We start from the raw sequence: 15,138 nt of genomic DNA on the forward strand, positions 1-15,138 counted from the left end.
GGGGCCAACTTCCCCCCGAAAGATTATTTCATTTTCTCCCTGCCACCGAACACATCTTCCTAAGGACCAGGTTAGTAAGTGGCTCTCCCAGGGACAGCTCTGCATAAGTGGGATGGTGTTTACGACGATGATCAGTCACTCCAGCCCCTAGGACGTTTGAGAAACAAAAATAAGCTTTGCAAGTTGCCTATATTCTGCGGACTCAGCAGGCCCCTGCTGGGACCAATCAAGAGCTGCCTTTGGAAGAGATCCGGCCTCATTCTTTCCAAAGTACCGATTGGCTTTGAGGAATGGGCGGGGCTGCTGCCTCCTGTCCGGCTTCCCATAGGTGAAGGAAAGTTAAGGTGGGCCCCCAGCGAGATTTTTGTCCCGGGTCGACGAGGACAGTCCTGGGGATTTTTTTTCCCCCCCCCCTGCTTTGGAGGCCCCGGGCTCAAGGCAAATTATAAGTGGGAAACCAATTGGAAGGAAAGAAATTTGAACCGAGTTAAGGTGCCAGAAAGAGAAGCAGCCCTATCTGAAGTCTGCATCTGCCGCTGACAAACTTGGGGGGGGGGGGGGGGGCTGTGTTAAGGGAAGGGGGTTCAGCAAGCACAGGTAGAGAAGAGGCCGGTACTGCCCCAACAGGCCATCAGAGAGCGGCAAAATGATGGAGGGCACTAGAAAGAAGTCACTCTAGAGGTAACCGCACGAAGGGGGACCCGCTATGCCTCGGCTCACGATCCTTTCCCGCTCCCTTTCTGCTGGGCGCAAAACCATGCTCACCAATCCCACCTAAACAAGGAGGCAAGCAGCCCAGCCTTTTGTGCAAACGGGAGCTGTAACTGCCCTCCTTTTCTGCCCCAAAGACAAGAGAGGACTCTTGGAAGCCGAGAAGGCTTTGAGAAGTCCTTTCCGGACTGAGCCGTCGCCGGAGGCCCCTGGCGGCCCGCCCGCGCACAGAGGTCCACGATGGGCCTGCTCCAGGGCCTTCTCCGGGCGAGAAAGCTGCTGCTCGTTATCTTCGTGCCGCTGCTGCTGCTGCCTCTGCCCATGCTCCACCCCAGCAGCGTGAGTACCGCCTGTCCCCGCCTGTCCCCTCCGGTCCCTGTCGGGCCGGGCCTCGGGTGCCAGGGCGGGGACGGTGAGGGATGGGGTGCGATGCGTCTCTGGACAGGGTTTTCTCCGGGGCTCAAGGCCTGCACGTGCCTTTCTGGGGTAGGCTCAGATGCTTTCTTCCCCCAAACTGCCACTTCTGTCCCTCTACCCCGTTCCCAGGGCCCCAGCCGCGTGGCCCCCTGCCAGGGGGGAGTCTGGAAGGGCGGCTGGACCGACTGATGGGTGCTACACCATCCCTGGGTCGCCCGAACTGGCCACGGGACGCGCGCAGTGTCCATACGGAGAAGGACACGCTGCTGGGCCAGCGTTTGTCCGGGGTCACAGGGGACCATCTTCCTGTGAAGGAGCTGGAGAGAGGGAGACCTCCCAGGAAGGACCCTGAGGGGGTGGGGGGTGGGGGCAATGGGCAGGCAAGGGACTGCCCTTCGGGACTGGGACTGGGGTGTCTCTGTAGAGACCCTCTGCCCCACCCACCATCTGTGGACCGGCCATGCCAGCTTCTGATAACCATGCTTTGAAGTGCAATCGCTCAAGTTCCCTCTGAACTTCACATTCAAAGCAGAGCTTGGCATATTGCCCCGGTCCCCAGCGCATGGCCCTTTGATTATTTGTATCCGCTGTGTTTTCTCTGTGCTCTTCAAGGGGGGGCATTCAATGACGCCATAAAAAAGAAATAAGGAAGCCCCCAACTCTAGCCCATGACCTGATTTTTGACAGGGTCTGCACAAACAGAGATACCGAAAGCTCGGGCTCTGCCTTTGGCTTGCTTTTCAGACCACTGTTGGCCTCCCTTTCCCTTTCTGTCTCCCTCCTCCTCCTCCCCCTCCTCTCAGGGTCTCTACCCCTCCTCCGGCTGCCACTACCCTTAAAACTTCAGGAAAAATAAGCTAAGAGAGGTTAATCATGTTTGTGGGAGGGGGAGAGATTTTCCAGGCAGCTCCCTGAGTAACTTGGTAACCAACATTGAGTTATAAAGTTAGAGGGGATTAGAATGGCTCGTCTTAAAAACAAACTGGCTTAAATCTTTACTAGAATAAATACCCCAGAGTGCCAAGGAGACGCTGATTAACAGCAGGCTGGGATTAGCAGACAGTGATTGCTGCTGACAGTTTTCCTGGGCTTACACCAGTCAATTCTCTGATCTGTCCAAATGGGTTGGTTTTTTCTTTCTTCCTTTTCCTTCCTTTCTTTCTTTCTTTCTTTCTTTCTTTCTTTCTTTCTTTCTTTCTTTCTTTCTTTCTTTCTTTCTTTCTTTCTTTCTTCCCTTCTTTGTTTTTCTTCTTGGTTTGTTGTTCTTGTTTTTTTACTCAATGTCAGATTGCATTTAAGGGAATGTTAACCAAAGACATGTCGCCCTCTTCTCCATGGAAGTATCAGGCACCTCTGTGGCCCCGAGTCAGCCCTGTGTTTGGAGACCATGAGTCTAGGGTGTGGTGTTGCCTCCATTTCATTCTGGGGCCCTGGCTTTGAGCTTCTGAGTCACCAATGACAGTAAGAAGCATCCACAAGAAGAAAAAAGTAACCCGTTATTGAAGCAAGCAAAATAATAAATTCGAAGGAAGACAGGTGTTATCTTAAAGAGGAAAGAAAAGGAAGGGCAGCTGGGCCTCTGCTCTGTTTGGATCTGTAAAGATTCTTTGAAGAGATTTTTAAAGCTGGACTTACTGAGACCAAGAGACGTTGCCCTTTCTTGACCTAGCCCTTCTGTCACCTTAGAACAGGGTTTCTCGACAGCCACACTAGTGACAGTTGGGGGCCAGATAATTCTCTGTTGTGGGGAGGGCTGTCCTGCGACTGTAGGGAGTTCAGCAGCACCCCTGGTCTTTACCCATTAGAGGCTAGCAGCACACACTGCCAACCCCATGATGGCCAAAAATGCTTCCAGATATTACCAATGCCCCTGGGGCGGGGTACAGAATCACCCCCTGCTGAGAACAAGTGCCTTTTAAGAAAGGTAACATAACACTACCTCAGGCACCTGGGTTAGCGGAGGGTGGATATTTTGACTACCTCGGGACAGCCAGATGGAGCCTGGGGTGGTCCATGCCTTTCAGGCGTAGCTTTCTTGCCATCTACCCAGTTTGCCCTGCAGAGACGATTTCTCCGTGTGTCACAGTGTCAACAAGGGCTCTGCTCCTCTTCTACGATGACATAAAAGCACCTTGAGGTCACCGGGACAAGCCAACACGTAGAACGTCTCTGACCCATTCTTACTCCTGTGCATTAAACTTTTAGATTCTGATATTTAATCCTCAGGATTCCTAAATGGACCTGTTTGCCCTGGGTGGGAGATGAGAGGAGTGACCCGGCCAGGAGCTCCTGGCCTGCTGTTCTGATGATTCTTCAAAGTGCCAAGCCACAGCTACGTTTTAGGAAGGATTAGAAGGACCTTCCCCTTTTTGCTGACCAGCTCTCTAAAACCAGGGGCCCAGACTCAGTTTACCATGTTACAGAAGAGGAGGGGACGGGGGGGGGGTCGTCCATAAATTAGCCCCGCTTCAGTGTCCCTGGTGGGATAAAAGTTACACCCAAGCCCCAGCTTAATTGCAGAAAGGCGTCACAGCCATCTATGACAGCAAAGAAGACCTCAGCCCCTTCCAGTGAAGTCTGAATGGCACATCACTGAGGTGATCGGGCAGCATGGAAAAGGAACAGATGCACACATCAGTTGGTAGCAGAGTCAGGAAACTTCCAATGTGGGTAAAGCCACTTTTGAGCTTTTGAGCTTCCTCCTTTATTTATAAAAGGCAGCAAAACAGAGCTGGCAACACTCTCCTTTAAAGGCACCGCCTGCATACTCATCCGCCCCTACATACCTGCTGACTAGCAACAGTGATAAGGGACCTAGCGTTTCCAGAATATTCTCTCCCATAGATAAGAGAAACCTGATAGCCAACAGAGGAACCCAATTCAGTTCAACCAATATTAATTGAGCCACCTGCCAGACCTTGGCCAGATGTGGGGTCCCAGGAGTCCTATAATCAAACCTCACAAGATTTTGGGGGTTATCTAAATATAAGCTTACCCACTGAACTTTGAGAAGGTTCCAAAGGAGCAAAAGGAAGTTTATGTAAATTCCATGGGTGAAATGGGCAAGAAATATGGAAAGGCCAATCGGAGGCCCTCTCTTGGCCATTCTTCTGCTCTAAGGAAAGTTCAGGGAAAAAAAGGATGATGGTAGGTTATCCTGTTCTTTATAATGCTGGATGAAGGGGCGCCTGGGTGGCTCAGTCGGTTAAGCATCTGACTCTTGATTTCAGCTCAGGTCTTGATCTCAGGGCCGTGGGTTTGGGCTCTGTACTGGGTGTGGAGCCTACTTAAAAAAAAAAAATGCTGGATGAAAATGGCTTGCTGACTTCCTCCAAGCCAACCCATCCTAATTCCTAAGTTTACCTTGGCTTACCCAAATCTTCCTAATTCAAACTAAAATGGTGCCTGGTAGAGAGTTTTTTCTCTATAATTCTTTCTCTCGGTCTGTCACCCCTTCCCACTGCAGCCCCTTCCCTCCCTAACTTAATTTGTGACTCTGTTATGACAAGAAAAACGAAAGTTCTCAGTGAGGGACAGATATTCTGTCCCATCGTTAGGGCCCCCTTTATCTTCAGCTGAGTTACGGCAGAACTGCCATTCTGTTTCTCAGAAAAGAGATGGAAATAAGTGGGCCCAAGTAGGGTAAAGGGCTTCTTTGGGTAGTTTTGTTTCTGCAACAAAGTTGGTATTTCTCTAAATTGCATTATTTTCCAATGGCGCCTCCCCCACCCCACCCCCCTTACTGATTCGGTTGTCTTATCAGTGACTTCCAAAAGTTTTAACTTCTCTCTGATCTTTTGGCCCCAGAGGAAATCTCAGTGGGAGCTACAGTCAACAATTATTGGGCCCATATCCCATTTCTCAAACCCCAAGGCAGTAATCCATGCATATCAGGAGGGAGCAAGGTCCCATTCTTCCAAGCTGGGTTAATCACTCCTGACGCCCCTCACTGATCATGGCGACCTTTTGTAACTTTTGTGCAAGAGTTTGAGGAGGCTTGCTCTGAACCCAAGGGAGAGATAAACAGAACAAGATTTGTCAGGTTTCTTGATCACCAGCCAGCCTCAGGGTAGGTCAGACCTGAGCCCAGATGGTTTAGAACTACGTATAAATTGAGGAACCCACAGCCAGCTTGCACCTTCTAAACAGTGGCCCTCCAGGTCTGTTGTTAGGGCCCTTGGATAGTGACGTCTCCCAAGAATAAGCCAGTGACCTTTCTCAGCACCATTAATCAGAATCATCCCGAGCAGCTAGAATTACCAGAGGCTGAGATTAAGGAGGGCTGATTGTTGATAACAATGTTGTGCCTTTTTATTCCGCGCACACCAGTGTGGTATAGCCAGCAAAGGGAGGAGGTTGGGGAAAACTCTCGTAAATTTCCAGCCCTTCCCTTCCAGGTAGACAGCACTTTTTATCCCCTGTGTCCCATGGATGTCTCCCTGGGCATCAGGCAGGTGGAATGAAGTCCCAGGGCAATGAGAACCAGATAATGGTAAGGGCGATGGTTCTCACCCCGGGACAAATTTCCCCACTCCCACCCTGAGGGATATTTAGCAATATCTAAAGACATTGGTTGTCACGATGGGGAGGTGCTACTGACATCTAGTGGGTATAGGCCAGGGATGCTAAACATCTTAATGCACAGGACAGCCCCCCACAGCAAGGAATTATCCAGCCCCAAAGAGGGCCAGTCTCAGAGCTCACATCTGAATTGGTTACACAAATTGATCCCTACTTTCAACTATCCCGAGAACATCTGCGCCCCGTCAACTCGACACCAAAATATCATGCTCCGTGTTAAAGCTATGAACTCCAACTTGAGAGCAGATGATCTCGGGTCTGAGCACCGCAGTTAATTGGGGTCCCCACCCTGCACAGTTTCAAGAACGAGCAGAGCTGGGACATGGTCAGTCTGGTGGCCACCCTGCTGCAAACCACGTGCCAGGCACCGGTCCCCCCAAGGAGCAGCCATTACTTCACACGCCAAAGCGTGGGCCCCGCCACGTGTCCACCAGAGGCCAGCTTTGCACACACACACACCCCCACCCAGGGCTGTGTCCTCGTGCCCATCTTTGACTCTGGGTACCAGCTGCCTCTGCCCCCGGGTCTCGTTTGGATTCTCAGGGGCCGTGGCTGTCCCTGTGGCTAACCGCCCACTCCCCTTCCCTTCCAGGAGGCCGCGTGTGCTTATGTGTTGATCGTGACTGCTGTGTACTGGGTGTCTGAGGCGGTGCCCCTCGGAGCTGCAGCCCTGGTGCCTGCCTTCCTTTACCCATTCTTCGGAGTCCTCCGATCCAGTGAGGTGAGACCGCTTGTGGCCCAGCCCCCTGCTCGGGTCCCCGCCGGGCCAGTGAAAGTGGGCTCAGGGTGAAAGGAGAGCCACAAAGGACTTGAGGAGGGGGCTTTTTTTCACCCTCTGGCACACTCTCTTAGCACTAAGCCTTTGCACCTGCTACTCCAGGTTCCTCGCCCATGACCTTCGTCTCCTTCAAACTGTCTCTTTCAGGAAGCCTTACTTGATCAGTCACATCCAACTGCTCCTGCAGTCTGAAACCCTCTAGGAACTGTGGGATTGGTACATGCAAGTAACCTGGGGTTGACCTTTGTCAGTCTTTGGTATGCCCACTTAAAGCATAAGCACTCAAAGGCAGGAATCAGTGTCCCAGGTCTTTGGAATCTTATTATAAACCTGAGCCCATATACAGTAGGTGCTCAATAAATGTTTGTTGACAGAGAAACTTACCATGTTTTCCTGAGTCCTGACAATGTTTTCATCTACTTCCCTTCAAAAGAAAGAAAGAAAGAAAGAAAGAAAGAAAGAAAGAAAGAAAGAAAATTCGATTCCTTCTTCCCCAACTCAAGATTACTGTGTATTCTTTCCTTGACTGCTGTCTACCTAGAACCTGCCTTCTCTGTCCACTCTCTCTCTCTATGGCCTTCTTTAAAGCTCAAACAGAAATTGTCAATATCAAGCCCAGGTTGTGGTCAGCTTTCAGGGCAAACACTCACACCTACCACAAGTGGGAAAGAAGAAACACACAACCAGAAGCCAGAAGCAACAGGAAAGATGGTCCTCATTCAGTAACACCTGGTCTATCTAGACTCTCGTCATAGCACCTGGTCTCTGATTCGAGTTCCCAGTAAAGATTGAAAGGCAGAGACTAAGGACAGAGGCACAGAAGAAAGATGAAAAGGAATTCATGTCTGCTGGTCTACTAGGAACCAGGAACTATACTGGAAGTAATATATCGGTTATGCAGTACCCCTGAGATCTCTCTACAAGTGGGTGTTAATATTCCCACTCTACAGACGAGGAAAGAGGCTCGGTGAGTTAAGACACTCACTCAAGATCACAAAGTAGGAAGTAGCAGAACTGGATTTCAACTCTTATCTATTAGGTTAAAAGTCTATATTCTAGCTTGCTATGCCAGAAGGAAGACGTTCCATAAAGTAGCTTCGTGGTGAGTTATTACTAAGAACTCTGCATCTCTTTTCCTGTGTGATGTGAGGAAGAAATAATGAAGCTGGGCCTATGGGATGCCTTAACCATGAAAAACAGAACTTTTTTGAAAGTCCAAAGCTAGAATTAGGCGACCCTCTAACTGTTGTACTTGACTTCATCTGAATAGGTTGTCTTTCTACCAGATGGACTCAACTGGCCAGTTGTTTGCTTGCTTGTTTGTTTGTTTGTTTGTGTTTGGGGTGTTTTGGGTTTTGGTTTTGGTTGTTTCTTTGTTTTATTCTGTATCGTTTCAGTTTTGAGGTGAGAGGGTTAGTGGCAATGAGTAGCCATAGTAGCTTTACGTGTTCCAAAGAGGATAGGATCCCCTAACCATCAGCAGTGCTTTTATGCCTGGAGATGGGTAGAACACCAACATCCTGGGACCCATATAAAAGCTAGCCTGTGACCTGAATCATCAGGGGGTTGCTCCAATGTGTCCCCTTCCTTTATGGAAAAAAGAATAGGTAGTTTGGTCTGTGTGCACGCCTAAAAGAACAACCAACCTTAATGTTTATGTATTTGAGAGAGAGACACAGAGTGTGAGCAGGGGAGGGGCAGACACACACACACACACACACACACACACACACACACACACAGATTCTGAATCAGGCTCCAGGTTCTGAGCTGTCAGCACAGGGCCCAACCCGGGGCTCGAACTCACAAACTGCAAGATGGCGACCTGAGCTAAAGTCGGACGCTCAACCGACTGAGCCACCCGAGTTCCCCAAGAACAACCAACCTTAAATACGACTTTTCTGAAGAAAAGTGCCTAAGCTTATTCTGCACGTTTCTCTTTAAAAGGGAGAAGCCAAAAGCCATTGAGTCAGGGAATGAAAACAGAAGGCAGAGAAAAGAGTGACGTTGTAGAAAAAATTGAACTTTAACATTCAGAGTGAGCTAACTATTAATTAAAAGATTTCTATCTTTGTATTTCAGGGCGAGCAGCCTCAAAGCCAACAGCTTGCTTTAGCCTTGAAGTAGATGGTGTCCCTATTTCTCCAAGGGCTGCCCGAAGCAGGAAGCCTCAAACATGTTGCTAGGCAACCGGTCATCCAAGGGCCCGCCCCTTGGCACAGCCAGGCAGGCCAAACCTATGAGGCTGTTGAGTCAGTGGTTTGAAGGATAACGCGACTTTGTGAGGAGAAAAGCAAGACTGTCTGGTGAAGGATTAGGCATTGTCATTGCTGGGGCTGGAGATGGAAAACACTGGGGGAGCCACAGGGCAAGTCTTAGCATTTGAGGTGAAAGATCCTACCCCATCTGTCTGATAAAGTGGCAATGGCTGGCAATGATATTTAACAGTTGGGTTAGAGGAAGCAGCTTAAGCCAGACAGAGTCTGTTGGGCTGGCTTTTTCAACTCAGATCAGAGGAAAATGCCGCTAAGCGGGGGACATGGCTTATGACCCTTTGTGAGTCACCTAACTTTGCAGATAGAGACCTATTCCAAACACCTAATCCACAACCAGCAGCCACACCCCTCCACCAGCATGTGCCCTGGCTCCCCGGGAAGAGGCAGGCTGGGGATCTTCAGGAGTCCCCTCTGCAGACAAATCACCTACTTGTCCTTCCCCAAGCCCACTTGCGCTTGCCTAGCCCCTTGCCTTGACTCAGTCCTCTCCAATTCCCTCCACCTTTAAAATCCTGCCCAATCACCCTCTATAGTGAAGCCTTTCCAAAGACCTCAGCTGCAAGTGTTGCTTTTTTCCCTTGGAGCCTGTGTGATGTCTTTACCCTTTAAATGGTACATCAGATACACCTGATATGAACTTACCATAGACATGTCCTCTCTCCACGAAGATTCGCAGCCCCTAGGATTGGTGGTGTCTGTGGCCTGGATGCAGTGTGGTCTATACTTGCTCTGACCCTCAGTTAATGGTCCTTAGGTGCAAGGTCTCTTGCTGGTGTGGCAACAGTGTCCCCTTCACCTGAAGGCATGTGGATAGGATCAGTATGACTCTGGGACCGTGGCTTTTGTCCCTCATGTCATTCACTCAACATTCAGAAAAATAATTTCTGAGTTCTGTGTCTACCATGTGCGATGTGGGATGTTACGGGTACCCTGAAGGTGACAAAAATGAAACACATAATTTCTGCCCTCTTGAATGTCGCACCTGATGCTTCTGAGTTTCCTACTGTCCTCTTGGATGTAGGCATACAAATGGTTAATTTGCATGATGATTTATTGGTCAGCAGGTGTTAAGAGTTTGTGGGGTGCAAAACTCAGACTTCGTCTGTCAGTCTTGCTGAAAAGAGATAGAAAATGATAGAAATGGCTCCTGACCTTGAGAAGTTTCTATTCGAACAGAGAGAAGGCACAAACCAACTTGGAAAACACTGAAGACCCGTGCGATAATGCCTCGTTTGCTGGCCTTGCAGAGGCTTCACACAATCCCCCGAGAGGGAATGTTCTAGATAAATGAAATTTACTCCACCAAGTGCCCAACCTTTCTATTGGCCACTTTTTGACTGAGGCCTTTTCTAGAAGGCTTTATCATTTCTGTAGCCTTTTAAACAGAAGCTGTTGAATACAAATTAACTTTTTCTTTGGAACCTTCAAATTTTCTAGGGGAAAAAAAAATTTCTCAATCAAAGGAGCCAGTGTGGGCTGGATGATAACACAGTTGAGTAACTTGAGTGCTGGCTGAACAGCTGAACCTAAAGAATCTTGAGTAACGTAATGGCAGCGGACCGGAGAGAGAGCTCAAATGGAAATATAAAAGGCACGTTATCAGATCTGCCAATGACTCCAAGCTGTATGGGCCAACTCATGTACGATGACAAAATCAATGTTGACAGGATGAGACAATGGCCTGGAACTGACAGAATGAAGTTTAATAGGGATAAACGTTAACAGTTTGTGTGAAAAGGACCCTTGGCTTTTAGTTGAGTACAGATTCAGTACGAATCATCTGTCCACGGGGGTTGCCAAAATTTTGAGCATTTACCATATGCTGGGTGCTATGGGAGGTCCTCTACATGCACTGCATCACTTAATCCTCTGTAAAGTGGCTATTATTTTTGTCTTTACAGAGGAGTTCAGAAATTGAAGTTCAGAGAGGTTGAGTAACTTGCTAAGGAGCAGAGCCAGGACTCGAACCCAGGAGTGTTTATGATCCCAGAACTTGCACTCTTAACCACTGGCCAACACATACTGAAACCTGCTGAGTGAATACACATATGGGTCCAGAGCATCAGACTCTAGATAAGGAGCTCATGCGGTGGTGGGTAGCCCAGATGTCAAAAATCTAGAATGTGAGTCACATGAAAGAGAAGGCTCCAGAGAGATGTGATTTCTGGCTTCTACAGCTCAACGCACTAGGCTCAAAGGGTCAAACCAGTCCAAAGAGTCCAAGCACCATAAGAGAGACCCACCCTGTCTGAGGGAAGGTGCTGAAATGGGCTGCCACGTGGTATCTGGGTGTTCCCGTCCCTGGGAATGCAAGCCAGGTGACCACGTCGGCTACATTAGAGGTAGATTGGGAGAGGGGTTGGGCTCACAGCGCCCTTTGACTCTGAGACTCTATGATCTTCTTGTTAGCATCCTGCCACTACTTTAGAGCTCAGTCCTGGATTTTAGGTTTGTTCTTTATTTTACCTCCATCGTGACTCTCGCTTCTATCATTATATCTGCCATGGAAATCCTCTAAGCCCTTCTAATGTGTTGCCATAGCCCAGGAAAGTACCGGGGCCGATCAACCTAGCTAGGATTTACTGTTTCTAGGAGGATGGGAGCGAGAGGGCCCTCTGGGGCACTAAAAGGCAGGGTTTGAATGATCAGGCTTGGTACAGCCTCCGGAGTGCCCAGGGCCAGGAACTACTTCCAGTAGAGATGACACCTGCTTTCTATCTCTCCCCTTCCCAACACACACACTCACAGTCACCCTCTGCTGTCTCCACGGCCCTGCACCGCGGGGCCACATTTCACATTCTAGCTCCTGCCAGGGTGGGAGAGACGGCAAGGCAGCTCCAGCTGGGAAAACAAAAGGGCCTCTGCAGCCACCTGACACTTGAGTTCAATGTCATGAATCTGCTTCCCTGTTTGTTCCTGATCTTTCTGACCTGCCAGATTCCTGACCGTCACCTAGACCCTGGCTCTCTTTGTTTGTTTAAAGGGGGGGGTGGGGGTGCATTTCATATACCATTCTCCTCTCTGCCTTTCTGGCCTCTGCTCGAGAGGGAAGCTGGCCCCGCCTCCACGCAGGCCTGTGGGGATGTAAGCTGAGCATCGGGGCCGGCCACCTGCCTGAACCCAAGCTACCCATCACCCACAGCCATCCAGACACAGGCCAGTGCTGAGTTTCCACTCCCACACCTTAGGTGGAGCCTGGAACCATGAACCTACAGATGCTGCAGGCTTTCGAGGCCAAGTTAATGTTTCTGTGGGAAGAGCTACTCCCTACATGTGAGCCAGCCCCTTTGCCTCTGGAGTCAGAGCCCAGTCCCCTGCCTTGGTTTCCTCCACTGGGGGCAGCTCAGAAGGTCCCAGAGAAGAAACTGGGGGTGCTTTATGAGTCGGCATCGCCGGGAGCTAAGCCAACCTCTGGGCCAGGTCAACACTCCTCGGAATCTCTCCACTTTAGACTTCTCTAGGGTAGGGTTTGCAAAGAATGTTTTTCTAGCAACAAGACCTTTTCTTTAAACCACATCTTAGGAGACTCAGTACATAAAACAGATGGAAGAGGAAATCCTACTCAAATTGGGCACGGAGGCCCAGAGCCCTGGTTGCTTGGGTCCTTCTTCCCACAAGCCTCCTGAAATTTCAGAGGCAGTGAGCGTGGTTTGAAAACCTCCGTCCTTGGGGAGTGCAATTAGGTGATTAGGAGGGTGTTGGAACCCACACAGACTTACCCAGCAGAAACAGCATTCCTTTCCCCGGGGAAAGGCCGGGAGTCGGCCACGCTGGATTTGGCTGCAGCTGGGGCAGTGGCTGGAATAAAGAAGTGAGGGCTCCAGCTCTGGCTGGGGGCTCAGCTCAGTGCGGAGGGGGCGCAGACCCAGGCGTGCCCTCCGGGGAGTCTAAAAGATTTCACTGCAAAATCGTTCAGATGTCCAAAAGAGCCTCAAACGAAGTCCATTGCCAGAGAGGCCACCACTAGTCTCCCGAAGGGTGGCCACCTTCCTGGACCACTTGTAGAGCTACCCCCAGCTGACCCCCAGAGCGCTGATTGTCCGCATTTCCGGGGCACCCTGCCTGTGCCACGGTGGTGGGGGGGGGCTCATCAGACGCAGTCACACCCACCACACCTCCTGCCGTCTCTGCTGCCGCCTGAGCAAGGAGAGGAAAGGGTCAGGATCCAAGCTGGGAGTAGGGGAGAACGGAGTTTGTGAATCCAGTTTTGTCACTAACCAGTCTCGAGCAACTCTCCTAACTTCCGCAAACTGCCATTTACTCATCTGAAAACGAGGGGAATAGAAATAGCGACCTCACAGGGAGCTCTGAGGATTTTCGACGCTCTTGCGCGGGCAAGTGCCCCCACAGCGCCCCCCGGCGGGAAGGCAGGAAGGATGGGCCGCTCTGGGGCCTCCCCTCCAGGGGATGGCCCCAGGGAGGCAGGCTCACCTTCCTCGGGAGAAGGGCACCCAGCTGAGGCTGCTGTACCGAGTTCCCTCCTCCAAAGTCTAGGAATAGAGCCACACACACCCTTCCCCTTTATAAAAACTGTTTGAAACATTTTTTAAAGCTTATTTATTTATTTTGGGAAAGAGAGAGAGAGAGAGAGAGAGAGAGAGAGAGCACATGAGTGGGGGGAAGGGCAGAGAGCGAAGATCCCCAAACACACACCCAGCGTGGAGCCCACAGCAGGGCTCGATCTCCTGAACCGTGAGGTCATGACCTGAGCCGAAATCCAGAGCCGGATGCTTAACCGACTGAGCCACCCAGGCGTCCCTACGAAAACTATTTCAACCATTTAAAACCTAACATATCTAGAGATCAGTAAAGAATTCCGTGCTCCAAGAAAGCGATATTTCAAGAGCTCATCCCTAAGGGATCTCACCTGCAACTCGCTAACAATTAACTAGTTAGTTAAAGACCAACACCCGGCAGATCCCTGAGCCTCTCCATCCAGCCCGGGTCAGGACACTCTTTCCTTGTGCTTCCACTTCACTTAGAAAATTTGGAGGAACCTTTGGTTTCGTATTCAGGCACGCCCTTGCTCCTTCTTATTTCATTTCTTTCTCTTATTCCCTCATTTGGACGTGCTGATACACCTGGCATAACCCTCAATCTTATTTGAAGCTTTTTATCTTTGTTTTACCTCTTTAATAATAATAATAATAATAATAATAGACATTTATTGAGCACTTCCTATATGCCAGGCACCCAGGCACTGTTCTAAGACCCCGCCTGCATGAATTTCCTTAAGGCCACGTCATGACGGCTTCAGTGAGCTGGGTGTCGTTACTGTCGCCACTGAAAATGCTGGGGTGCCAGGGTCACAGGGGTTCAGTAGCTTGCCCAGGAGTCTACAGCTCATCTGCAGGGAAAGCAACCATTTAAACCCACCTAGTCTGATCTCCGTTTCCAAGCAGCCTCCTTGAGCTCCCCTCTTCTAAAACACAGGCCAGGAGCACCTCTGCTCTCTGAGCTCAGGGATCCGGCTGCGGAAAAACCGCAGAGCAGAAAAGGCAATAAAACCCCCACCGCAAACATCGCAGAAAGCGAGCACTCGACCCAGGGGAGCTGTGCTCGTTTTAGGATCCTGTTTCTCTTTGCAAATAATTCCGACAAGCTTCACAAGCTTCGTTATCTAGTTTCCCAACTCGGAGAATATTAGTCCCAGAGATTAGGTGGTGGGGAGAGGAATGCCCGCAGCAAGCATAAGTAAGCAACGCAGCAGCTTAGCAAACAATGAAAATAACCCTCAGGAATCTTGGAACCCTGGTGTTCCTTGAGGGTTCTGAATAGCTAAGATTTTATTATTGAAAAAAAAAAATCTGTGGGCTGGACAGCTAACAAACACCGCCATCGAATGGAATTTTAATTTGTAAAAGTGGGAAGGCAGCCTTGTGCCTGGGCCCGTTCCTGTGCTCATGGCCTCAGAGCAGGTCAGTCTTTGTGTGGATTACTTAGTGACAGGAAGAGCTGCTAAAAATCCTGGTTGTCAATGTGGGGGGCCCTCCTGGCTGATTTGCATCTGTCATTTACTCTACAACAGCTTTACAAAAGCTAGGGAATCCCGTAATCTTTTTGTTTGGTTTTGGGTTTTTTTAGATGAGTAAATGAAGCCCAGAGAGGTTGAATAACTTACCTGGGGTCACACAGCTGAGTCCTGGCTGACCCTGGAGCCCTCAGATCCCGCTAACGCTGGGCCCGGGGCTTACATTGGCCCAGGCCCGGCTATTCGGGGCCAGCGTCAGGACCGTGACTATGAATGGAGACGGAAACGTGTGCCTGCCCACACCGTCAGGGAGACCGAGAAAACTCCCCTAGAGTTGAATTAGATGCCCGGTGACCAACGGGCCCACCCCGAGTGTAGTAGCTTTGGATTCAGACGGATATGGA

General features: G+C 50.0%; 1 protein-coding gene across 2 annotated transcripts in view; it reads left to right on the plus strand.

Annotated features, from left to right (window-relative positions):
- Window positions 1-271: 271 nt before the first annotated feature.
- Window positions 272-15,138, plus strand: part of SLC13A4 (solute carrier family 13 member 4) — a 45,266-nt gene continuing 30,399 nt past the window's right edge. Inside the window, exons 1-3 of one of the 2 annotated variants that reach the window (XM_058724174.1) lie at window positions 272-681; window positions 849-1,050; window positions 6,302-6,430. In XM_058724174.1, the coding sequence (XP_058580157.1) occupies window positions 952-1,050; window positions 6,302-6,430 (228 nt within the window). In that variant the 5' untranslated portion in view covers window positions 272-681; window positions 849-951. Of the gene's footprint in view, window positions 682-848; window positions 1,051-1,082; window positions 1,198-6,301; window positions 6,431-15,138 lie in introns of those variants that run through there. The other variant, XM_058724175.1, reaches the window with a different exon arrangement.

The sequence above is a fragment of the Neofelis nebulosa genome, chromosome 4, assembly GCF_028018385.1.
Source record: "Neofelis nebulosa isolate mNeoNeb1 chromosome 4, mNeoNeb1.pri, whole genome shotgun sequence".
Taxonomy (NCBI): domain Eukaryota; kingdom Metazoa; phylum Chordata; class Mammalia; order Carnivora; family Felidae; genus Neofelis; species Neofelis nebulosa.